The 27,166-nt window shown below is 36.5% G+C and overlaps 1 protein-coding gene across 1 annotated transcript; it reads left to right on the top strand.

The window, feature by feature from the left end:
• On the top strand, positions 1-27,166 carry LOC128992136 (major facilitator superfamily domain-containing protein 8-like). The gene is made up of 10 exons (XM_054415566.1): positions 1-168; positions 1,472-1,622; positions 6,977-7,220; positions 10,592-10,705; positions 11,542-11,742; positions 19,405-19,504; positions 20,868-21,002; positions 23,830-23,939; positions 24,964-25,136; positions 26,800-27,166. The coding sequence occupies exons 1-10, from the start codon at positions 140-142 to the stop codon at positions 27,076-27,078; spliced, it is 1,536 nt and encodes a 511-aa protein (XP_054271541.1). The 5' UTR covers positions 1-139; the 3' UTR covers positions 27,079-27,166.

The following is a 27,166-nucleotide window of genomic DNA, read 5'->3' on the forward strand; positions in this document are numbered from 1 at the left end:
TTTGCCTTAGTTTGCATTAATTTGTATTGTTCTATTTTGTTTAACAAATGATAACCTTAAATAAATGTAAACTGGGCCTGGGATCACCGTTGTATGGTGGTTTGAAGTAGTGGTAGATTATTGGTTATTGTTACTCAAAATGGAAAGTGAAAAACATGAGTTAAACAGGTACGTTTCCAGGTTATTTAACATATTTAAGTAAACATAGTACTGAAGTACCTAATTTGAACCAACTCTGCAAGGGTACAGTTTCTTAACTGGGCTACGCTAACATTGATTGAAACTATCGAATTGAAAATAGGCCTATTGATTATTAATCGATATTTTAAAATATATCTATTATAAAATTAAACTATCATACTCTGCAAATCTAGAGCATTAAATTATTATGATAACCTGCCCATGAATGTAAGACTAGCACCATACATTTTTTAAAAGGCTCTTTAACTCTAGATCCAGGATTAATTGTTGAGGTCACAACTAATCAGGTCTCACCAATAGCCTAATGGCATCAATTTTGTATCCGGTGTGTTGGGTATTTAAATAATGTACCAGGCTTTAATCAAAGAGTAGGAGTATTTACTGTCCTTTATCATTACAATTCAATACAATTTGTCAAAACGCACAATCTGCAACAACATGTACATAAAGAACAGTCACTAGCCTCTGGTACATAACCTAGTTTCTTATATGGACTGGGCTACCATACAATTGATTGAAAATAATGGAAGTTTTAACAAACACTTAATTAAACTTCCATTGGATATTTCACAAACAAATGTTTTTAAACATTAATTTTAAATTGTTTTATTTATGTTACATTTAATTAAAGTAGCCTAGGGCCTAAACAAAAATTGAAGTGAAATGTTATTCTGATTTTGTACCTATTTCTATAAAAATGTGTTCAGTTCAATAAAAAATGTGTTAACCTAGTTTTCTTCAAGGCAAAGAAAACTTAATCCTACTTACAAAAAAAATTTAAATTTAGTAAGAATCCTACTTACCTATTAACCCAAATTGTGGTGTGTGGAACAAAACAAAAACACTAAACACTAGAGTATTTGTTCAAATTTTGATGCAAAGTAAAGGTTAATGGGGTAGGGTACATGATGTAAGAACGCTTTAGAAAATACTTTTTTTGAAAATCCAATTTTTGGGTTCAAATCTGATTTTATTAGGCCTATTATGTTTGTCAATTATTTTGAGTAGCCTAATCAATATACACAATCGATTAAGTTTAATGATATTTTCATTCGATAGTTTTGATATTTTCGCTCGATAATAGGCCTATGGTAACTGAGATAAGAAACTGTTCTGACCCACCATGTCTGTTATCTGTTCGGTTTTAACTGCTATTTAGACATATTCCCAACAAACCATTCTTTTACGTTAAAAAAACTGTGTAAGCTAGATTTATCTTTAGCCTAGGAAGCCTACTTAAAAAATCGTCAGTACATATGTATTTTTGCAGCGAGGGAAATGCAACCAACATCAAACTGCTGGAGACAGAAGATGAGTACAAACAGAGATGGAACTCAATACGAACTATGTACTTCACCATGTTCCTAATGGCCTTAGGCTTCAGTGTAGTTTTGACAGGAGTATGGCCCTACTTGGATGAGGTAAAGTTAGTTGATAGTTTGCAACTCATTCTTTTAAAGACCATTAGAATAATCAGAACAATCAACATTGGGATAGAACATGTTAACTTAGCTGTTTGATAGATGGTGAATGCATAGGGCATGTAGGCCTTGGACATTCTTTGTGTAAAAACCACACATAACAGTTATCCAGGTTTTTAAATTTGTCACTCTCGGTAAATTGACAAAGGCCTAACCAATACAGCATTTCACAATTTACTTAAGATGTGCTGGATAACTCAAGAAAACATCAGCTTTCAGAAAGTGGAAACTACACAGTTTGTGACTTCCTGTCATAGTAAATCTTTGCAACCGTTGGGAAGGTTTTTGTGCCCTTCCACCGCTAATTGTCCACGGCATTTTTTTTTTTGTTCTAGGACGCTAGGCACGAGCTCGGAATTGGTTTCCACATTACTTCAGGCTAGACCTAGGGGTTACAGCATTATCTTACTACTTACTTACTTACAGTACTGCTGTGACCACTGGTACCCTAGACTTGGCCTCCCCAAATAGGTCTCTGCTTATTGCATCTTCCTTCCTTCTCCCTCAGGTCTTTCTCCACTTGGTCGAACCATCTAAGTTTCGGTCTTCCAAGGGGTCTTCTACCTTCTGGGTTATTCCTCAAGATGTTCTTTGATAGGGAGTTGTCATCTTTTCTTAGAATATGCCTTGCCCATCTCAGTCTTCTGCTCCGTACCTCAGCGACAATATCCGGATCCTTAAATAATTCTCTTAGTTCCCAATTATGTCTCGATCTCCATTGTCCATCCTCAAAAATCGGTCCGTACACTTTCCTCAAAATCTTGTTCTCAAATACAATAGCTTTCCTTTCTGATTTCTTGCTTAAGATCCAATTTTCTGAACCATACAGGAGAACTGGTCTGATGATTGTCTTATAAATCCTGAGTTTGGTGGTGTGGGATATTATTTTTGAAGTTAGTAACTTGTGACAGGCCGAAAAACTTTTTTGTGCTAGGTTTAATCTATTTTGTATTTCTAGCTCTTCATCATAATCGCTAGTGAGGATGACTCCCTAATACTTGAAATTTGTTACTATCTTAAATTTATACTCTTCAATTTCAATGTAGTTGTTATTTTGGTATCTTGGTTGGTCATCATCTTGTTTTCTTCCACATGTTTTTTACTTTGTTTTCTACGGCAGTATCACTTGGATAAAATCCATTGGTGATTTGGCGAGATTTGAACCCGGACCCCAGGAACCAGAGTCCCACACTCCAACCACTAGACCAGCTCGCTCCCCACTGCATTGGGTTATAGTTCTATGAGACATATCTATTGCCTTTGATGTCTTTGAAAAGTATTGCAGTGTAATGGACCAACTATTATAATATAGTTGAACTACGATAAAATGTCTATGTAATATGTTCTCTCAGAGAGAACATGTTATCATATACTGTATTTGATAATAGATATGTCATAGTGTAATACAGGCCTAAACATAACCATACAATCCTTATATTATCAAGATAGACCTATCAGTCTTCAATCCTTGAGCGGTCATTTTAATTTTAATCAGCTGCTACAACATTAAATGAACGGCACATTTTTTGACAGCTTGATACTTAAGAAATAAGAAATAAGATATTTATTTTCCCATTTTTTTTACATTAAATTGTTTACAACATCACTATTACACTACTAGCCATGGCATGACCTATAATATACTAAGGATGAGAAACATACTTAAAAAAGAATAACTGATAAGCTATATAAAACAAAAATTTGATTTTCAAGTTAATTACAGTAGCCATATATCTACATGTTCAAACTAAATTATATTACTTTTGGGAAAATTTAGGACCTCCAAGGCCTAGCCTGAATGGAGGCTCCATTTATACATACATTTTAAAACTAAAACAGCTCTTAGACGCTAACTTAAATTAAATGATAACTTAAAATATATACTCCTGCCTCAAAAATAAATAAATGCACTTTCAAAAACATATACTTCTTGCTGTACTACTTTTAATTGATGAAGTATACAGATTTAAAAAAATATTATATTGAAATGTGTTAAAAACCTGTATAGTAGTAAGAAAATTGATGTTTGTTTGCGTAAAAAGCCATTTCTGTAATCGTTTTGAAAAAACTGTAGAATTAAAGGAACTTTTTATATAATCTGGTATCAAATTATACATCCTTGGTGCCATGAAAATAAAACTTTTAGTAAAGAAAGTGTTCACTGGTTTTGGGACAGGAAAATTGTTTCCAGTTCTTAGTTTTGTTCGGTATGAAGTTCCAAAAAAGTTACGATTGCCACTTTTACTATAAAAATATTTTAAAACCTTATATACATATAGATACTCTAGCGGAAAAATCTTTAAAGAGAAAAACAATGGTTTTGAAGTTTCAGTTTTTACTTTTCTTAAAATTAATCTGACAAAATGTTTTTGTTGTAACAAAAGAGAATTTATATTTGATTTGTATGTTCCACCCCAACAAGTCAAACCATATTCTAAACGACTTTGGACTAAAGAAAAATAAAGTCTTTTCAAGATGTCCTCATTACACAATTCCCTTAAAAAGTAAAAAATTCTTAACACATTATTTAATTTGTTTTTTAGATTAAAAACATGCTTTCTCCAATTTAATTCACTATCTAATGTTAGGCCAAGATATTTTATTTCTACAGCTTCTCCTACTAGAGCACAAAAATCATTACACTTGGTTTGCTGACATAGACATTTAATACATTTGTAAATAACAAGATCTTCATCTTTTAAAGACTTTCTTAAACTGAAATTGATATACTTAGTTTTTTCCGTACAGTACTGAGAACCACTTGTACGAATCACTTGTAGGCATATCAGCTCTCCTGTATTATTAAGCTAAATGATCAGAAATAATTGTTAAAGAATAAGCAATTTTAATGAAGTACCGTACTACTATTAAATCCTACACTGAAACGTAAAGAACTGTTGTAACTGATCAAAATAACACACATAATTTGTACTAAATATGCTAAAATTAGGTCTAGTTTTATTTTGTCCATTTTTTTCACTAACAAATATCTACATTGGTAATGTTTTTTTAGCTTGGTTATATATAATATATATAACTTGGCCAAACATTATTTTTAGTACCGGTACTGGTATGAAATATAAAGTCGTAGATCACACTTATTAAATTTTATAATTTAACAAAAGACTACGTCTAAAATAGTTTTTAGTTTGTAGTTCCCTCAAAGAACCTAACTGGGAAATAACTGATGTTTTGTATCAAAAAAGTTGTTGGAAGCTTCAGTTTTGTATCGGTTAATAAAAATTTATTCAAAATGGAAAATAAGCCTTAGAGCGTTATTATTTTTTCTCTTTTATTTGCCTTAACGTTACACCGAGATAAATGGTACCGATCAATGGTATTGATAGGCCTAAATAGTACCTCCCAAAAGATTTAATTTTGCCTTTCATGTGTTATTGGTTCATTAATCATATTGGATAGAGTGGTCTATTGTAAATTGAATTATATTTGTGGGATCTTTGAAAATCAAATCTGCTCTTAATACAGTGTTGAACACTACCACCTCAGAGACATCTTATCTCATACAAATGTGTAAACCCACCACAAACAAAGATATGAAATCACCTTGACGTCATTAGAAAAATAAACTTTTAAAGTCAGCTTATTTTGTTCACAATTCTTACAACCACAAAAATTTAAGCTGGGTCAGATCAAAATTTTGTCGGAGCCCAAATTTAGTGGGAAAAGTTTATATGAAATATTTGGTAGTCGCTTGATTGCCAGTTAAGTCTGAGTAAAAGTTGTTAGTTTTGTAATTCATTATTGGTCTAGATCGGTTTTTTACTATGATAATCAAAATCAATGGGGATTGTAGTAACTAACTAATAGTAAACAATAGTGAAATCTGTTAAAGATGATAAAATTTGTAAGTTTAAAGCGTATTAAATCTAGTTATTCACTGTTATTTATATTTATAACCTTTAAGATCTCTCTGACAACTGGGCGATGAATCAGACACATTATTTAAACATTAAACATTAGTTAAAAGCTCCTATACTTGGTCAAGAATACGGGCTTAGACTTAGTTAGGGGCAAGTGTGACAAAAAAAGCTGTGGTCGATGTGCTTAGGCCGAGAGTTGCTCCAATCATTCAATAAATTATGACTCAATTACTCAACCTTTATAGCTGGTTATTCCTTCAATTTCCAATGTTTGAATTCAGAGAAAATGGCTTTGGTCCATCGTCTATTCTAAAAGGGAACTGGCCTCAAGAGCCTTAAAATTTAGCAAAGTGGTTAGAGAGCTCTCCTTCAAATTCAAAATTTTCCAGTTGGTCTATTTAGCATAGTAGACCCATTGTATTATTCTATTACAACAACAACTTAACAAAACTAGGCAATAACAACTTAATAAAAAATAGGCTGATATTAATTAATAGATAAGGATGAAGGCAGAGGCGTAGTCGCACATTTCCCTGTCCGGGAATGTTCACCGCCAACAAAAACCAGAGGTTGCCTATTAATATGAAGGATTTTTTTCTTTGAGTAAGAACACTGTTCCCATGTGATCCTGTCCCACCACATCACTGGATTTTTTTCGTGTCCATGTCAGTGGAATTTTTTATTTCAAGGTTAGTTCAAACGCTTTTAAGGGAAAGTAAGCCCTGGGAGTGTTGCACAGCGTCCAAATGCCACAACATCCAATGCCAGTGTCACCACGTCCAAATCTCACAATGTCCAAAAGTGCAGTAACTACAAGAAAGATAGTCTTTCTACAAGCTTTGGATGTCATGGGATTGGTCATCGTGCAACAGCCCACTTTACTCTCTTAAAAAAGTAGCAGTTGCATCACATCCAAATCCGCTGCCGGTCGTGCAAAAGCGCTGAGCTATTGGACGTCATGCAACTGGCAGTGGCTTTGGACGTGGTGCTATTGCTAAGTTTTTAAGAGTATAAAGTGCGCTGTTGCACGACGACCAATCCCATGATGTCCAAAGCTTGTAGAAAGACCAAGTTTCTTGTAGTTACTGTACTTTTGGACATGGTGAGATTTGGACATCGTGTAACAGCTAAAAAATTATATGACACCGTGTAATGGATCCGTCCAAACCTACTAGAGCTTTGTGGATGTGTCAGGAGTTGAACCCGTCCCTCCCACACCGAACTCTGAGAAGCTAACCACTAGACAAGAAACAACCCTTTAAGGAGTAAGGAAATTCCTTAACTATAAATGTTTAGATCATAGCTTGAACTTTATTTAAATACAACATTTAATTTATTCCAAATTTATTTAATCTGATTAACAGGAGAGTTTGCGATAACTGTAATAAATTCTCATGAATTTTTCTCTAACAGCTGGATCCAACAGCAGGCAAAGAGTTTATGGGATACGTTGTGGCCGCTAATCCTCTAGCCCAGATGATCTTCTCCCCGTTGGTCGGTTGGTGGGGTAACCGCCGAGGCTCCGTCCGGCTACCATTGGTCATATCTCTGCTCATCTTTACTTTCGCCAACGCTGCCTATTCGATGCTCGAGGTGGTTCCTTCCTACAGGAAGTATTGGATGTTGCTGTCTCGGTTTTTCATTGGTGTCAGTTCTGGTATGTTTACTTTATTTAGGTCACCCTTTAAAAATATGTGTAATTTTTAATTACTTTCGAAGGTTTCTGTAAGGATAAGCAGTAAAGGGTCTAAAAAAACAATTTTGCTGAAGTATTATAGGCTTGCAACAATTTTGCAGGCCTAAGCTATTAAAGTAGGTCTAAGTTAAACTTAATAACATATTTTTGCGATACCACTGCAATATGTTTCTATTTTTAAATTATTTTAAGTTAAGGAAGATTTACAATGTTTTAGCTAACAATATTTAAATTTATCTTATTTTCAAGTCTATCCAAGTGATGCAAAGGTAAGCTACGCCCATACAATAACACTTCAATATTAATTCTACTTTTTTAAAGTTATAAGTAGCCTACCTAGTAAACCTATACATTAATCAGTGAAGACAGGCTGTGCAATTTGCTGCGCTCAATCTCTGGAGATTATATATACCCATACAACCAATAAAAATTCACCTTGCCAAATCCAAGGAAAACGTCTGCCGAGAAAAGTATAATTGTAAAACAATGTGATATTGAATCAACCTTAAACAAGTGAGCCACACTTACAACATGGCGCTTTCCCCCACTCCATCTCAGTTTTCACAGTTTGTATATAAATGTACTGTTCAGAATTTGTATGTAAATGTATTCGGTTGCAAGTTATTAGTAACTAGATGAACTGAAAATCGCTCGTCTGCCTCATCAATACAAAGTTGCTAGTTGCAAACACCGTTCCCACTCAGCTTTTTAATTTTTAATCGTAACAAAAGTTACGACATCGATATTTCGGCGTACAGTTATCGTAAAAAATTGAAACTTGTACATATATAATGCATTTTTCTTGATGTATGAACTAGTAAACATGAAATGAACGAGATAAATCTTTTTTTTTGAGCTGATGATAAGTGTTACCACACTGGAAAATTTAGGACCAAGTTACATCACTGAGAGTTGATATTGAATTCAGTTTGCGTTTATGTAATTTTGTGACAAGTTTGCACTGTCAGGAAACTTTATTTCCCCCTTCAAACTAAGGATTCCCAGTTATTATTCATCTCCAACACTAAGCATGGACTGGAAATAATGGCCTTAAAACAAAACAACTTATTGACGATCTTTATTTATTTTTAAAATGAAAAATACCCTAATTATTTTACATCATGTACAGTACTATACTGTAACCGATTTGAAAACGAGAACTTTTTGCACTTCCTTTACAAAACATTGATTTATTCCAACTTGCAGTGTTTGATATCATTTCATTGATCAGTTTTGAAGTATTATCTAATCTAATCAAACCTAATGTCCATTTGATTGTCCCACTAATAGCATATGAGATACTATAAGCTTGTGTCACTTCCTGCATAGCTAATTTAGCCATTTGAGATTACTTGATGTGTTTTTGATGTTTATATTGGAAAACTACAATGTACAGTTAAATGAAATAGAAATAAAATACCAGCCATATTCCCTTTTTGTAGCTTTATCTTATAAAATACAGCAATTTATTTCAATCCTATAGGTCTACCTAGAATTAAGATAATACCAGTCACCAATAATATTTAATTTTAACTATTGGAAATTCTATACTACTAGGGTAGTCTCAAATCACTGTTGAAATAAGAAAAAAAAAAAAAAAATATTAGCAGAAACATGCATCTATGACTTGTTATAAAGCCGATTCTATCTTTCTCAACTGATTGCTGTACCATCTGGGTCCTATAGTTGAGCTAACCCACCTGGCAAAGCTAGTAAAGTGAAATTGTTTGGGCTTTCCCCCCCCCCATTACATAACTGGTTTTATTAGGGACAAGAAAATGGTTTCCAAGAAGATTGCCATTATTTCTTATGCAGTACTCAGACAGTAAAGCTAGGGCCCTAATCTTTTCACAAAATAATCCATCCATTGTCGCTCAGTTGCCATAAGACACTAAAAATTACACAAGTAAATACACATAATGTTACATTTTAACTTGCTGCTCTCTAAAACAAATTATTTCACTGTTGGCGTTTCAGTAAAACACGAACATCAGGTTAGCAAATAGCAGCAATCATAACATAAATGCCATTTTATGTACTGTACAACTAAAATGTTAATCTGTGTGTTATGATAAGCTAATTATGGTGGTAGGACAAATATTGTGTGAACCGAGGCACAAACAGTCAGCTCTTGAAATGTATGGCTGCACTCAGCTAAAGCTTCTTGCGCCCATTTACAGTTCTCAAACGGCAATGACGTACTTTGTGCTCTCCATACACAACTAGCTACTTCACCCATCCAGTCTTTATGTCAGATATTGCAAAGTGTTTTATAACTCCAATGTGTGACAAAACTGAATGTAAGGAAAATGGAATCTTTAAACTAACCATCTTATATACTAAAAAACTTACGACAGCTAGCCTGGCTATACTACTGGACCGAATTACATGCGGTCGGTACGAAATGAACGATATTTTCCTGTAGATGTGCAGAATCCTACTAATATTATAAATGAGAAAGTTTGGATGTATGTATGGATGTATGTTTGAGACAAGTGAACGCATTAACCACTGGACGGATTTTGCTGAAATTTGGCATGATGATAGCTCACATTCCCGATTAACATATAGGCATATTCTTATCTCAAAAATCCTTTCGGTCTCCGCCCCAGTGGCTCTATAGTTCCCCATGTTAACCTTATGAGTATTCATATTAAAAGGGAATTAAATAATTTAGTCAGCTAAAAAGTTGATTCTATGATATGCAAAAGCATTAAAAACTTACAAGGATTACCAACAGGGTGCAGCACTATTATTTTTTTTTTATCTATGACAACAGCTAATTTGCAACCAAAAGGTGAGTGAGCGTAGCGAACGAACTTCATCCTGGAGGCGAGTTAGCGTAGCGAACGAGCTAACCTGAAGGCAAAAGAGCGCAGCGAACGAGCTCCAACCTAAAGGTGAGTGAGCGTAGGGAACGAACTTCAACCAGGACGTGATTGAGCCATGCAAACGAGCTCACTTATGAAGTAAAACGGGGCAAAGCCCGCGGGTACAGCTAGTCCTTTAATAAATTAAAACAGGCTCAAATATAAGAACGAAAAATTAATTTGAAATTAAAAAAAAATTTACATTGGTTTTATTGGTTGCTAAAATGGTGACGAAATAACAACAAAATATAAACAAACAAATTCCAATCAGATGTTTTATATACGGTGTGGGGTGAAAATAGAGAAGTCTGTACATTACATATTTTTGGTCGAGTTTACAACCACTGGACGACTTCTATCTTACTAGCCTCTGTATTAACTATTTTACAGAATTGTTCAAAGAAAAAACCGTCTGTGGCAGTTAGATTAATAAACTATTAAAAAGCGTTTTATTGTTTACAGCCAATATTGCAATTTGCCGGTCTTACCTGTCCGCTGCTACCAAACTCAACGAGAGGACCCAGGCTGTATCTATGGTGTCGTTAGCTCAAGTCCTTGGATTTATCGTCGGTCCAGGTTAATATTTTTTCCTTCAAACAGCACTAAGATTCAAAAGCCGTAGATTTTTTGTCTGAGTCACCTAAATTGTACATGTTTTTGAAGAGGTACTATTTACTCCCATGGCCATGTATATCCTAGGCGTTATTTGGCCTTGCCAACAAAATGCCTCCATATCTCTCCTGCCTTCCGAATCTTCTTGCCTTGCTCTAAATTTTTGCAAATCATTTTCCACCTGGTCCTTTCAGTGATTCTTGGGTCTTCCTCCAGGGTCTTCTTCCCGCTGGGTTTTCTTCGCCTCCAAACTTCTTTAAACGAGTTCCCCATCTTCCCTCCTAAATAGCCAGTCATCAGTAGTCTTCATCTCTTTGCTTCTCCTACTATGTCTGGGGAAAGGAAAATTTCTCTGATTTTTTGGTTGTGCCTAATTCTCCATCCTTCACCCTCTTTAAATGGTCCAAATATTTTTCTCAACTTCTATTTTCAAATCCAACCATATTCCTTTCCGTTTTTTTATCCGTAATCCATGTTTCCACTCCATAAAGGAGGGCCTAGTCTTGTAATAGTCTTGTATAATCTTAATTTTGTTTTGTATGACAGTAATTTTTATTTTAAAATGTTTTATACATACTAGGTCATATAGTTAACCTAAAAAAAATTTTGTAATTTTCATTTAAACAAAAAATTACTTCTTGCATGCAAACAGTTTTCTTAACGGCTTATTTTATTTTATACCTCTTCATACTCCAGAACCATTTACTCGATATGTAAATACCTTCAACTAGAATATTTAAAAAATTATTTTATTTACCAAGAAAATTGTAGAGATTTTGTACACTTTCCGGTGATCTTAGGGCTGCAGGCTGCGGTTACACCCCTTGGGGAGCAAGGGAAGGTTCTATTCAAGGGGTGGATTACGCTTAACATGTACACGGCTGCAGGGTGGATCAACGTATTGCTCGGATTGTTCAACGCAATTTTATTTTCTCCGTTTTACTTCACTGAGAGATACATCGCAGCAAGAGAAGCTATGATAATGGTCGGAGCTAAATCAGGTAATCTTTTTACTAGGTTTTCATTAATGTTTAGAGTATTAAGGACATTTTCTCTTGTGGATTAGTTAAGGGGTTTTACAAAGTTTCTGATAGAAAAGCTGGAATCAGTTTCTTGTAGTGATCAGGTCCTGATTAAGGGTCTAGTCTCCAGTAGGCTGATATTTTTTCGCGCCCCCCCCCCCCGCCCCCCCCTCATCACACTACCCCTCCAATCTGCCACCACTTTCAAAATTTTAAAGTATAAACACTAATACTGAATTCAAAAATTAAAAATGGCCAAAGAAAGGCATTATACTACTATTCAGTTTATTTAAAAACAAAAGAAAACTGATCATACATAAATGCATGGTTTGATTAGGAACTTTTAAAATAGTAACAAGTCGGTTGTTCAAGGAATGTAAAACTTAAAAAAATTATGTATTTATTTTACATTTTATTAAACATATATGATTGTATTAAATCAAAAGTAGACCTAACCTAAAATATCAAAAAACCAAACAATAACATAGGTAAGTACTTTCTTAATTAACTCTGTTAATCACCTGCTAGGCCTAAAACAATTTTATTAGTGCCTTTTAGATGGAATTACTTAGTTTACAGCATTTATCTGTATTTATCTGCAACAACAAGTATCGTTAAATGTTTTTACAAATCAATCATTAGGCCTACTATAAATATAATGATTATGAATATCTGTCCATATTCACGAATGATCATCAACACTTGATTCAAAACTTATGCAAGCTAGGCAAATTTATGCAAAGTCTTTCTTTCGTGCTTTGGCTGACGCAAATGATTCAACTATTTGGTTAAAGGATATTGTTTCCACAAACTCATTTTCAATAAACAAAAGTGCAAGTGACTTCATTTTATCTTGACTTAAAGTTGATCTAAGAAAGTTCTTCACTCGCCCAAGAGCAGAAAACGATCTTTCACCACTGCAGTTTGTTACGGCCATACTTAAAAATATTCTTAAAGCCACTTCAACATTTGGAAAAAGTGAATCTATCTTCAGATACTTCAAGTGTTTCAAAAGTCTGTAAGCCTTAGTGCCCAATTTTGCACTTTTTCCACAGTTTTTTTACCTTCATTTTTTATTTCGATTCTAGAATTGCCTTTTCTTCTTTGTAGAATTCGCCATTTTCTTGTAAAAATTCTTTAAGGTACAGACATTCTTCTGGAAATGAAATGTCCAAGTCTGAAGGGTACATTTTTAACAGATGGTTTGCCTTCTCTTATAAGGTGGTGTTTTCCACTTCATTCAAACTCCACAAAAAGCAGAAAGAGTCCCTTAGGCTCAAATAAACTTCTTTCCTTGTCTCCAGATGGCTTTTAAGTGTGTGAATTGCGCTGTAATAAGAATTTACGAGGAATTCTTTCCGTCCATCAAACTCTGTTTGCCCCTCTTTACTTTCACCAAAAGGTACCTTCAACTTCTTTTTCCTAGTTTTATCTTTCTTATAACTCTCACTGTCACAGATGGTCTTTGCTTTAATTTCAAAATTGGAAAATTCTTCTTCATTTCTCAAGGCTGTTAAGAAAGATTCTAGAGTTTCATACAACACCACCGTTTGTTCTAAGTTCACGTCCTCACCCTGAAGCTTTTCACTAACATCTTTAAACTTTGTTAGAACTTCATTCCAAAAACAAGTCATCAAAGCCATTTCTAAGGATTTTAGTCTTTCTGATAGCTGTTTTGCCTCAAATCGGGTTTCCTTGTTTTCTTCTTCATTTGCACTGATCTCTTCTAACGCTGTGATAGTTGGTTTATAGGATCTGTACAGGGATTTACTTGCATCAGCTCGAGCACTCCAACGAGTCTTTGAGAGTGTCTTCATTGTAAGTGCGTCTTTTTCATAGTAAGATAATAAAATTTCCCACCTCTTAGTTGAGGAATGGAAAAAATTATATAATTGCTGTTCCACAGCGAAAAATTCAACGGAATTTTGGCTACTACCAGCAGCTGCAGAGCCTACAAGCTGCAATGAATGGCCTGCACAAGGAACATACATAGCAAGTGGATTAAGCATTTTAATTCTGTTTTGTAGCCCTTTATAGCAGCCTGACATGTTGCTTGCATTGTCGTAGCTTTGGCCCCTACAGTCATTTATATTTAACTCTAGGGATTCAAGCGTGGAAATTACAGCTTTTTCCATGTCTTCACCTTTGTGTCCACTATTGGGTATGAAAACATGTAAAACATAACGAACTACAAACGTTAGTTGATCCACATTTTCCACATCTGGTGTGGAGTCGACAATAATTGAAAATAATTGAAATTTAAATGACATTTGGATTTCTGTTATGATTTTAGCTTTTACGTGGTCTGCTATAATTGTAACAAATTCATTTACCGTTGTAGAGGATAAGTACGATGGCACTCCCCTGCCTTTGTTTCCGAATCGGGCAACATGATCAGCCATAAAAGGGTCGAATTTGCACAACAGTTCAATACACCCCAAAAAGTTCCCATTGTTGTTTGGACCTATAACTTCGTTTTCGCCATGAAAAGGAAGTCCTCGAGAAGATAAAAATTGTACGACTTCTATTATTCTGAGCAACACATTTTTCCAATATTGCACTTCTTCTTGATACTGCAACATCAGGTGTTTATCAACTCTGTTCGAAATATTACTTCGGGCTAAATATTTGCTAAGACATTGTCTGTGTTCAGTGTTGTTGTCGTGGTCATGCACAATGTGAGAGTTTTTCCAGTCATTAAAACCAACACTTCCCAAGGCGGTAGTTCCGCCATAAAGTTTACAAGGAGCACAGTAAACACGACCAGTTGATTTTGAGTAAACTAGGTAACACCTTTTAACTACTTCTCCATTGACAAGTTTTTTGTAAAATAAATTCTTACTTAAAAACCGTTTTTGGTCTGAATATTGCCTAGCAGATTTTGAAAAGTCTACATCGTCATTCTGAGTGATCCCATGTATTGCAATATGTTCACGAAGGTCTTCATTTATTTTCCACAAAGCCGGATCATCAAAATGTTTTTCAATTGCCTCATTATTGTTATCAATATCAATTACCTTGATATGTTGAGGAGATTTCTCTTGTAGATGGTCCTCAAACGATTGGAAAAGTGTCCAAGGTTCCGAAGTGGACAAGAAGGAAGACGCCAACACAGGTGCCACAGCAGGGGGGGAAGGCGAAGGCGCCGTCAGTGCCGGTACTGATTCACACTGATTCACTGATACTGACACTGATGTGGACGCCAACACAGGTGCCACAGCAGGGGGGGAAGGCGAAGGCGCCGTCAGTGCCGGTACTGATTCACACTGATTCACTGATACTGACACTGATGTGGACGCCAACACAGGTGCCACAGCAGGGGGGGAAGGCGAAGGCGCCGTCAGTGCCGGTACTGATTCACACTGATTCACTGATACTGACACTGATGTGGACGCCAACACAGGTGCCACAGCAGGGGGGGGGAAGGCGAAGGCGCCGTCAGTGCCGGTACTGATTCACACTGATTCACTGATACTGACACTGATTCACAGTCGCTTTGTAATGTCGTTTTTGGTTGATTAAAAAACGTATACAGTTTGGGACATTTACTTATGATTGTTTCTTCCCGCACATTACGTTCCCGGGCTCTTTTCCGGTACTCTGCGCCACTTGGTTTTTTCTTGTCACTCATTACTCATTTAACATGAACAAAGTACGCCACTCCGCAACTAAACATATCAATATCACAAAGTACACTGTACACACGTCAGATCACAGTCACAGTCATACGGTCGTCACTAAAAAACAAACATACATACTACTGACTCTGACTGACACTGATCGTTTGTTTAGGATTTATTTGCCAAAAAACAGGTGTGGCATCCGGGGAAATCTAGGGATTATTAAGCGCCCTGCCTACAAACTTGAAAGGATGTTGCGCAGAACAACGTTTGTAGGTGGTTGCGCATATGTCGAGGAGAGGTTGGCAGTGGCAGTGGCAGGGGCGTTTCGAGGGGGAGGGGCGGTTTGTGGGGGGGGGGGGGGCGGCGCCAGTCGCTGTCGTGTCACCACGGTGTTCACATCGCTCGCACCGTACTCATTTCCTATTTGCGCCGTGCGCGAATCCTTTTTTTTGAATAAAACATTTTTTACGCCCCTGGTCCCAACTTTAAGTCTTAGCTGTCTGGCGCCCCCCTAAAATATTTGGCTGACTGGCGCCCTAGGCTCCAGCCTAATTAGCCTAACGGGTAATCAGGCCCTGGTAGTGATGGTTGAAACCAGAAATTTTGAATTTCAATACCGAAACTACAAATTTAAAAACAAATCCTGAATCTTGATACTTAAATGTGAATCTATTTTACTTACATTAAGGTTAAAAAATACAGTAATAATAGAATGTTTTTTATGTGATACTTACTTACTTTCCGTGTCCGGAAATCAGACTTTGCTTTTCCAAAAATTAGCTACCGATATGGCTTTGTCATTCCCATGTAAAAGATCATCTAATGTGCAAGACTGGTCTAGGCGTGGGCAGATCAGCAGATGGCCAGGATCCTGAACAGCACCACACGCGCACAAGATGTTTTCTTCGTCTGGTAAGAGACCCCATTTCTTTATGTTTGTCTTGCATTTTGGTACCTCGACCCTAATTCGATTTAGGGTCTTCCACACCGTGTAATGAAGGCCTCCACCAGGAGCCAGTTCCTCCCTGGCTGGTATGGGAGCGTTAGTCAACGTGGCCTCCCATCTTGCTACTCGATTGCTTGAGAGTGATCCGTCCAGGACTCGTGTCCGTGATAAAAAGCTCTTTCTGGACCGAAGCCGTCGCTCTGCAGGTTGGTGGCCCTGTAATGGGTCACGAGGGTCCGCCTCTTGCTTAGTCCTTTCTGCGTCGGCAGTGACATCACGTCGGATTGAAGGATCCCTATGATAGGATAGAGTTTGTGTACTGCATGTGACGATGCATTCCATACTGGTGCAGCGTACTCCGCAGCCAACACACTGAGCGCTAAAGCTGAGGTTCTGAGGACATTAAGGTTAGCAACCCAGCATCTGCTGGTGAGCTTCCTGATGATATTATTCCTCGCTGAGACTTTACCTCTTGTCGCAATACAATGTGCCTTAAATGTCAGTGTGCGGTTTCCTTCCATAGGTTTTGCCATTTAAAAGAAGGTTGGTAGCGACTTGATCGGCAGTAACTGTTGTAAAGTTGTCTTTTGGTTTTGTCGCATCTCCATTTATGTTCTTGAGGAACTTCCAGGCCCGTCTGCTGTTCACCTGCATATCTAAACTCTCCACTAGATCACACCACTTAGTTTTGCGATTTTCGGCAATGACTGACATAAGCTCTTCACCTGCTTTGTGTGAAGTGTGTCCTCAGCAAAGGGATCATTGTCAAAGAGACCTTGGTATAGTTCTAGCAGTGGCTTTGCCTCTTCAGAGAGTCCTGCGATGTAATGGGTTTGACAGCCTCTAGGTATCATTTTTCTCGAGACCTGCTGGACAAGCTTAACGAAGGAGTCATATATATCAGGTTGTGGAGGGATATTGGCGATTTCTCTGTCAATGATCTCCTTAAAACCCGTCCAGTTGGCCTTTTTGAAATTAAACCTGCGCCTTAGAGGAACAACTTCAGGTTTAACAACAGCTCTAACGGTGCATACTATAGGTCTGTGTTGAGTTCGGGGAATCGGATCACCTACAGACTCTTCACACGGGGAGGCAATTCTGCTGCTCACAAAGATGTTGTCAGGGTTATAGCCCCTCTTCCATCTACTGCCGTTAAAGGATCAAGGGAGCTTAGGATCGTGTATGAGCTGCAGGTCATTTGCCTCAGCCCAGGTTTCAAGTTTTGTCCCATTTTCACTTGTCTCTTTGTATTCCCAAGCAATGCTCTGACAATTAAAATCCCCCAAGACGAAATTAATGTCATCATAGCATAGATTGTCGGGCTCTGTAAATACATACTGAGATTCGGGAGGCTTATACAAAGAGGTGACACTGTACTGTGGTGTCCTGACCGTTAGTATCTCAATATTGTTCCTCTCAGTAAGCAAAGCTGAGATGATATCTACCATATTGATCATGAGGTCTCTCTAGAATCAGTCTCATTCCCTCTATGTTGGGTCTAGGTTTTAAAATGCCCCGGTGTGTTTCTTGCACATGGAGGAAGTCGCATTCGTACGTCTTGCACATATCAGACAGTAATACTTCTTTGTCTCTCGATATTAATCGAGATCGTTACTAATGGTCTTGAAAAAGATCGTTTAGGCAGATTCATTTTTCGATGTCGTCCGGTTGTAGAAGGATTTGCCGCTGACATGTCAGCGTTGCCCGGGGTGCGCCCGATTGTGATGTCGTTCATAGCGTGTAATGGTCACAATCTTCGGGGAGGCTCCTTCTGTGCACCCATTTATGTGATAGAAACTAAAAGAATCGGACTGCTGACCCCGACATATTAACATGAACATGTAACTATAGTCCGTTCACAGAATTTAGGCGGTTCTAGGGGAAGGTTTACTGGATCCTCCGCCACTTTTTTAGCTTAATGTAATTATCAGCTATCGGCTGTTGTTTCAAAGTTAGGGTGAGGTGAAGGGGATGGACTAGCTTCCCCTTAAAACCGCCTAAACTTTGTGAACAGTATAATGCACTAAACCTAGAAAAAATTATTTTTTATAAACAACAAATAAATTAAACTTCTGACACTGACATCAAATATACGAATGAGATTAATAATTTTACTTGAACTTAATAATATATTTTTTTATGAACAAAAAGCTGAAATAAATTAAACTCCTTTTTGAAATTTTATATCTCAAAACTTGCCGATCGAATCTTGAAACTAAATAAACTTTTTCAAAGTTTTGGTAGTTTTGAGATTTTATATTCTGTTTAGATCCATCACTAGTTTCTCGTATATTCATTGCAATAAAGTAATAAAACTCAGCTGTCAACTAAATTAAAGGCTGACAATTTTTTTCTTTCTTTCATTTTATAATCTGACATTTTCACATTTGTATAATTTTTTGTGTTTCTCGGCTTTACCTGGATCAAAGCTCTAATCTAGTCACTTTCTAAGGTCCCTTCTTACCTAAAGACGAGGTCAGATTTCAGACCCTCTTTCTCTTTCTGTTATTTTTGTATGCACACTATTTCATCACTATTTATTAATGTCATCTTACCCGTTACTGTTTTCTTTTCACATAAATATTTTTTAGTTATTGTTACAAGCTTTTTCTGGGACTGGGCCCATAACCTACTGTTACTTTTGTAGTTTTACTTTTACTTTTAATTATAGCTTTTAACATTTAAATAAGGACATTGCTGAATTGTAACAAACTTGATTTCTATTCGAACCATTCTAATTATTGATCTTATTTACATAACACAAAACCAAAAACATATGATAGGCCTATTAAACTATCAACTATAGTTTCGAGGAGGCAGAACATTTTGACATTACACAATAAAGTACTATATGTATAGTTCGGCCGCTTAGAAAGCGACCTCCTCCAGCATTGGTTTAGCATTATCGCGCAGGTCGTTTTCTAAGCGGCCGAACTATAGTTTCAACACCTCTAACTGTCCTTCAAATAACACAAGCCAAACTTATGTTCCAACCCCCTTGCTAAAGGTTTAGCAATAAGTTGTAAATACAAACATTGTGAAGCAGAAAGTATCAAACATTTTTTCGCACAGAAAAAGCTGCATGGAAAGGCTGCAAACCCGACTACCTGTGTGCTTGGACGATGATCATTGCGTTCTTCATCCTAGTGTTCAATTTTGTCCTTCTTGAAACGTAAGTATTAACTATTTAGTCTATAATAAAGTAAACACTGAAGTTACATTTTATTTGTACTTAACTTAATTTAGTCAACAGTTTTAATCTTACTGTGTTTATGTAAATAGTTTGATTGTTTAAGCAGTCTGCAAGAAAGCACTTAAGGTATTAACATTTATTTGCTTTATAAAACCTTGTGGTCCTTTCTTACAGTTAACCTCCGATTACCTAATAATCAAAGTTAATCTAGTGTTGTTTATTGAAAAAAAAAAACATTTATCCAGATTTATATTGTACATCACTCCACTGATTTGTAGCAGCGTCCAGTGTCAAAGCATTTTGTTATCTTATGCCCCAATCTATAAAGATAACACTATATTAAGATGAGGGTCACATTAACATGACATTTTAAGTTTTAACCCAAATATGAATAAAAGATTGATTTTGGATGGATATCAAGCTTTGTGTTATTTGAGACCAGTTGTTTTCTTAGCTAAGACCATCTATTGAAAGCCTAATTAGCAAGGACAGCTGAGTGCAGCTTATACCCATCAAAAGCTGCTTACCATTCACTGATTGGACTGGCAAGCATCTGATTATAAGCAAGGCCACACTAAAAAAACAGGCCGTAATGCTCACCAAGCATGACGTCACGATAGAAGACGGCTATGACGTATAAATACTTATTTATTTATTTTCCAATGAAAGATTAAAACCAGCAGCTGATCACAAACGGCAAAATTTCGTCATTGCCGTCTTCTATCGTGACGTCATGCTGGACGAGCATTACGGCCTGTTTTTTTAGTGTGGCCTTGTTATAAGACAAGTATTATTCAACAACTCGGCTAACCAGCTTTATCGAAACAAAGATCGATCTAAATAGCTTAGCGACTAGTTAAACAATATCAAAGTAAGCAATGGGTAAACAAAATTGACATTGGACTTGTTACTTTTCCTAGACATTTTTTAACCTTTATGATCCTTCTGTTAAGCAATTTGCTACTATAGTTCGGCCGCTTAGAAAACGACCTGCGCGCTAATGCTAAACCAATGCTGGAGGAGGTCGCTTTCTAAGCAGCCGAACTATATCTAAATCAGAGTATGGCTTAGAAGTTCTTTGTTTTACTCTATAGTCTCCATTGTCAATTGTTTGTCCATGGTTTTACTTGGATATTCTTCTCTGTCTGTTTACTTAGAAGTCTTTGGTCTTTGGTGGTAGGCCTTATGATAGTTTTAAATATCCGATTCTTGGTTTTATCAGACTATATTTCAGAGCCTAATAGTTTGTGAGACTTAGTAAAAAGTCACTCAACACTCAAAGATTTACGATCAACATAATACATATCTGTCTATGAAAAGTTGACGTAAGATGCTTTTTCAGACTAGGCACCTCTTTGACAATGGATCAGTTTGCCTGGACCAAATCCCAAGCGTTGTCCAACATCGGCATTCTTCTGTCTGCCGGGGGAGTGATAGCTTGTGTAGCCTTCGTCCTCATCAAGCCACTGTGCAAACAGTAAGTTTATGTTTGTCTGTGAATACATTTTTCTACTTCTTGAAACCCTTAACAGATCTACTGGATGATAGAAAGTTTTGTTAAATTTCAAAATCTATTTTTTTGTGAAGTTGCAATGCTTATTTTTAATATTATTCTTCTGGACCTGTAAACTTTCTCCTAAACTCTTATCTACATTTGCGCCACTATTGGATGTAGGCACTGAACTATACTTCGATCACAATATGAAGGCGGTTTGAGGGTAGGTTCCCCCGCCACTTTTTTGTTTTTAATGTATGTTGCTTGTTCAGCTGTTGAGCTATTATTTTAAAGGTAAGGTTCAAGTGGAGGCGATAGATTTCGTCCCCTAAAACTGACTAAATATGGGGAATGAAGTATAGTAGTTATTGCTTTACACACATTTGGTTGTGGTTCTGTGAAATGTGTATGATAAAGTTTACAATATTTAGACAGCTGATTATATTCACTAGAATTTTCAAAACGTAGACTACAGAAAAAAAAACAAAACGATGTAACATAGAGTAAAACAACCTCGGTTTTAAGGATTGCTTGGATTGCAAGCTTACCCTAGTACAAGAAACACAGATACTTTACATTATACACTATACCTGATGTTTGTTTGCTTCTTTATTTTGAAATTTGTTAACTTATTTATTTTCCAAAAACTTCTAGATTCAGGGTGTCTACAACTCCCAGACATCTCCGATCTCTAAAAAGAATTTTGTTGAGCCTTGGATGTCTTTGAAAACCCTTAGATTTTAATATGTTAGCCTATCCCCAATTTATTATTTTTTTTTATGTTGTACTTAAGAATGTAGTACACTTTTATGCTGATTTGTGTAAAGTGTAAAGTTTTGTTCTTGTAAGTTTGAGTGTGATAAGTAACTGGCTGGGTAGCTGAGTGGTTATAGTGCTCGCCTAGTAATCAAAAGGTCGCTGGTTCGATCCTGAGAAAAGTCAGTAGCTTTTTGATGTTTCGAAACTGGACCCAGCTGTTCCTGATCATTGGGCTTCAAATAAACTAGTTGTTACCCACGGGCTTCACCCTGTTTGACTTCATAAGTAATAATAAAACTATTAATTGGTTAGGTTAAGCTGAAGTAAACAAAACAGAATACAGTAATACAAACAAATAATCTCACCTGATTATAATAAGGTAATAAATTGAAAGAATAACATACAAATTAATACAGCTGAGGTATTTTTAACATTAGGTATATGGAAAGTTCCCTTTGGAAAGCAATTAAGACCTTATTGGGCAATTTATGAAATAATGGATAGTTTTATGCAAGGTTTCTCGTCATGACGAACATAAGTATATGGTTTATGGGGGTGTGACTTGTAGTTTTCTCAAAAGTTCATGGGTACTTTTGGCTTTATATATAGATTATCCTGACTAATGAAACCCCTGATCTTAGTCAGTAACAAAGCTACACAGGTCATCACACACCATTCTACACTCATCCTTCACTCATATTTGGGTTTAAAATACGCACCTAGGTGGCGTCCCCATCTCAATGATTGATAACTGATAATTGATAAGATTAAATATCGGTGAGTCGGTGGCTCAGTTGGTAGCGTCACAGACTTCGGGCTCAAGGCAGTGATGTCGTGACTCGTGGGTTCGGATCCTGGTCACTGCCACTAAAATTTATCAGTACAGTTCACCTTAGTACTGTACCGGCTCACCCCTTGCTTTGCTGGATACGTTCCATGCACATATCTGTAGTCTATGTAGACGGGCAAATGGAAGGTTAAAAGAGGTTGCCAACCTCTTAAAAAAAAGTGTAGCTGTAAGTTGTTCTGTTTATTAATTGTACAAAGACTAATATATAATTGAAACCTGACTTTTTCCACTAGACCAAATCTTTCATGAGCAATACTGTACATTAGAACCCCTCATATCCGACCATGACAGGACCGGGCTTTGGTTGGAATGGCCAAAAGTTCAGATATCAGGAGGTACAAAATAATCTTTTTTTACAAATAAGAAGGTTTATTTATTTTGCGTTTATATTTTTAACGTAACAATGAATACATATCATGAAATAATCTTTAGCCAAAATGTGAGCAGACAAGAGGGGCCACAGATCGGGGAAACCGTGGATAGGTTGGTAGTAATTTGGTACCTTTCAATTTCATTTAGAATCCCTGATTTTTGGTCTGCGGTTACGGTGACAACCTGAGCATCTTCGGTGGTGACGGGAAAATCGTGAACTTCTATTGCAGTCAAGTTAAAAGAGATCATCTTCAGTGGACCCAGCAAAATCATGAAAATCTTCTGCGGTTACGGCAACATCATCGTCTCTCTTGCAGAAAAATGGTCAATTAATGATCGTGCACATGCACTTTATTCAAACCGAGCTTGGCCCAACATTTTAGGCCTGTTTGTTTAGGTACGTGCTTGAGCCCACTCTCGACCCTACCCGAAAATATCAGGGACCCGCGGCAGACCACTTGTATGGCACATTTGTACACTTAATGACCAAGAAAACTGGAGGGGGGGGGAATGCGTGCATTTTTTCCGTGAGCTCTGTGGCCACCCTGTAGATGGTCGGACACTAAGTAGGATATCCCAAAGAGGCGGTTATGCCAAGGTCGGATATGAGGGGTATTTTATGTGAATATTTCATTATACCTTCTTTTTTTATGATAATTTGACTACTGTTAATGTGTCAAAACAATGAACGTAACTAAATTCTCTGCAGAAGCATAAATTATATATTACACATCCCTGGTAATAAGTTATGTCTTGTAAAATTCCAAAGATGTAGACCTTCTGTACAATCGTGATGACAAATGAGTAATTTGTTGCTTTTTTTGTTAGCTTTAATGAGTGCCGGGTGTTGGTGTGGGGAGGATTTTTCTTGATGGTTTTGGGAAGGGCTGTGTACATACCATATGGAAATGATCCCCCAATCATTGCCTATCCTACAAGTAAGTAAACACTGAGGTTAGTATGTCCACAACAAATAAAAATTTACTTAATTTTTTAACACTTTCGATTTAAAGGTAGTAACCTTTTTAAGTTTATTTGAAACCGGGTTCAATTCACTACAACCAATTAAATTATCCATCATATTTTCACAGTTAATCTGAATCTACTATCAACTTGTTTTATTTAGTAGCACACTCCTGTTGTTGAATTTTTAAATTTATATTTACACATTTATTAGGAGTTGTCAATTATTGTACAGATTTAGTAGTTGCATCGATTTTTCCATGTCACTAATTGTACAGTTCTAAATACGCAAATATACCTTCTTTCACTAAATATAATGTTTTTTTATAATGAGTACCTACACTGAAGAATTTTTTAAATTTGTTGTTATATTACACCACTTGTTACTGTGGCTTTTATTACTTAGCTATTTAATTAAACTCCGTAGGCCGGTTTATCAGACTTTATTCAAATTTAACATGACCTTAACTTCACATTTTAACTGCTTTCTTTCAATGTTCTACGTCTGGCTCTGTAGTAAAATTTCCTTGTCTAGAATTTCCTATAGGCCTATAACAAAATCAAAACTAAACTCCAAAACTTAAGAATTCAGGAAACGAATCAAATAATTATTTTGCTTTTGTGAATGCAAAGCTTATTGTGAAAGGTTATGTTCACTTTGCTATGTTTTCTTATGCTGATTTTATGCTGACACTGCTAACAATTTCCAGTCCACAAAAATGTCCAATGACTACAAAACCAAAACAGTTTTGCTATACATTTTCAAAACAGTTATTAAAAAAAAGTATAGCAAAATTAGAAATTAACAATTATTTAGATAGGCTACCTAAACAAAAAAGTACCAGCTCAATCCTTAAAATTGTCTTATACATGGTTTGTTTTTTATTCAAAGCTACTTTGTTTGGATTAACACACAAATATTTTTTCCAAACATGCTTGCATATTGCAACTTGCAACTTGTACCTTATGTAACTAATCACTCTGATCTAATTTGTGCAGTGAATGACACAGAACCTGTAGGATGCCCTGTCAAGCAGGATTGGTGTTCCTACACTCCTAAGATGACCTTGGAGCAGTTCTTGCTCGGGTTCATCCTAACAACCATCGGATACCCGGTGGGAATCACTCTCATTCAGACAATATTCTCAAAAATCCTAGGACCCAGACCTCAGGTAAACAAGGTGTTTCTACCAACCGTGTTGAGTAAAGTTAATGAGTCTTGGGGTATGCATTTCAAGTGTTGCTTTCTGATCATTTCAAAGTTTCTTATATCCCTATGGAGCTAGTCTGACCAGCTACGGACCTTAGCTGGTATTCTGCCATAAGGAACATTCCTCAATATGGTTTTTTTTATTGAAGTTGTGTAAATCCTGTATTACAAACCAGAGTTCTCTTCTTTCTTCTTAATGTGTCCCAGTAGCATAACTATGGGGGGGGGGGGGAATGAGGGGGATAGAACCCCCCCCCCCCCCCCAGAACCCTAATATGAAAATAAAATATTTGTATCACAACAATCCTACTTCTTAAATACAGTTGCTTGAAGTTTATAACTGAAACTTAGTGATTTAGTTTTGATTTGGTTTTACTTTTATTAATCTAATTCCTTAATTATTAGTTGATTTTATAGAATACTAATTTTAAAAGGTTTATTTAATGAATATACCCAGGCAGCGGGAGTAAATTTGTAGAGTAGTTTGAGAGGTAACACTGCAGGATTGCACTGTAAGCTAAGCACTAAGCAGACGCCAGACGCCAGACGGCTTATCTTTTAGGTTAGTTGTTTACTCTGTGTTCTAGTTCTGTTCTGTAATCTGTATAGTAGACTGTTATGCTGTTTATTTTCAACCATTTAGACATCCCATCAATATGTACCAGCTGTAGCCAATTTTTTGCTAAAAAAAACTTGGTTGTGTGAGCCAGTCACAGAATGCGCTAGCGACTAAAACTCATTTTTAACCTTATTTTTTGTCGCTGGCCAGGTTTAAGGGTCATAACAGTTGCTATAGCACACCATAAGTCATTACATTAGTTTGAATTGGTAAAAAAGATTGTGTATCCAACAGAAATTGTTAATTTAGGTAAGCATAATCTGTCGGTGGCTCACATCAACTAAGATGATTTTGGTTAAAAACTGGCTACAACTTTAACATAGGGATTGAATGTCTTGTTTTATTTATAGTCAAAGCTTTCAACTATGAATGTGCATTTTGAACGGTTTAACGAAATGACAAAGAGAAAAGTTTCTCAGAGTTTATTGACAGATTTGTCCAAGAAACGCACTGTGACCAAAAACAAAAAAAAACTTGTATAGACTTGTAACAAATATTAAATGAGCCATTTCATTCTAAAATACATGATGTTATTTAGTAAAATATTGTGTATTGTGTGTTATTTTCCGGTATGGTGTCAGGGCTGCTGGGAGGGTATGTCAGCCAAGTCTAACTTGGAGAAACTGTAATAAGTTGCAAATCACACTGACGGCTGGTAAAAAACAATCACGTGTGTTTACCGATAGTGGTACTTCTTAATCAAGAAATACTGTTTCCTGAATCTGACCGGCCAGAGAAAGCCTCAATTGCGTGGATTTATTTAGTTCTTCTGAACGTGATTACACCTCAGGAATGCCTGAAAACGTAAAATTGGAGTTCTAATTTTTTCAAAATTTCTTCGGATTACTGGAGGGTATTCCATACCCCCAGACCTTTGCATGAGTGCAGACTTTGGGCTCATCCATCCCCTCCCCCCCCCCAAGCCATGTTCTAGTTATGCCACTGATGTGTCCCGTTTAATGTAACTTCCAATTTAAGACAAAACTCAATACACATTATGTTGCAGGGAGTGTGGATGGGTCTGATGACCGGATCGGGTTGTCTATCCCGAGTTCTAGGGCCAGTGTTCGTGTCCTATGTCTACACGAGGTACGGCACCGTGTGGACTTTTGTCCTCACCACTGCTACGATGTTGGCAGCCCTTCTGTGGCTACAGTGGCTCTCGGGCCGGATCAATCACGCCGTGACACACATGGTGAATGGGGCACAACCTCGCGCACCAGACATTGACTGTGAAATGCTTGACACTATCAGTGAAGTTCCACTCAATGTTATTTCCAGATAGCGATAGTTTACCATGCTCGCTGCATGGAACAGACTGTTTAGCTTAATTGTGATATGACTGAACAAATTTATAATTTTATAGTTTTTAA

Source organism: Macrosteles quadrilineatus, unplaced genomic scaffold (genome assembly GCF_028750875.1).
Source record: "Macrosteles quadrilineatus isolate MER2022 unplaced genomic scaffold, UCM_ALF_1.0 Scaffold_4__1_contigs__length_99947679, whole genome shotgun sequence".
NCBI classification, from domain to species: Eukaryota; Metazoa; Arthropoda; class Insecta; order Hemiptera; family Cicadellidae; genus Macrosteles; species Macrosteles quadrilineatus.

Coding starts and splice junctions, on each gene's coding strand:
- LOC128992136 (XM_054415566.1), top strand. CDS start 140: ATGGAAAGTGAAAAACATGAGTTAAACAG. Junction 7,221..10,591: donor TTTCATTGGTGTCAGTTCTG/GTATGTTTACTT, acceptor TATTGTTTACAG/CCAATATTGCAATTTGCCGG. Junction 23,940..24,963: donor AATCATTGCCTATCCTACAA/GTAAGTAAACAC, acceptor TAATTTGTGCAG/TGAATGACACAGAACCTGTA.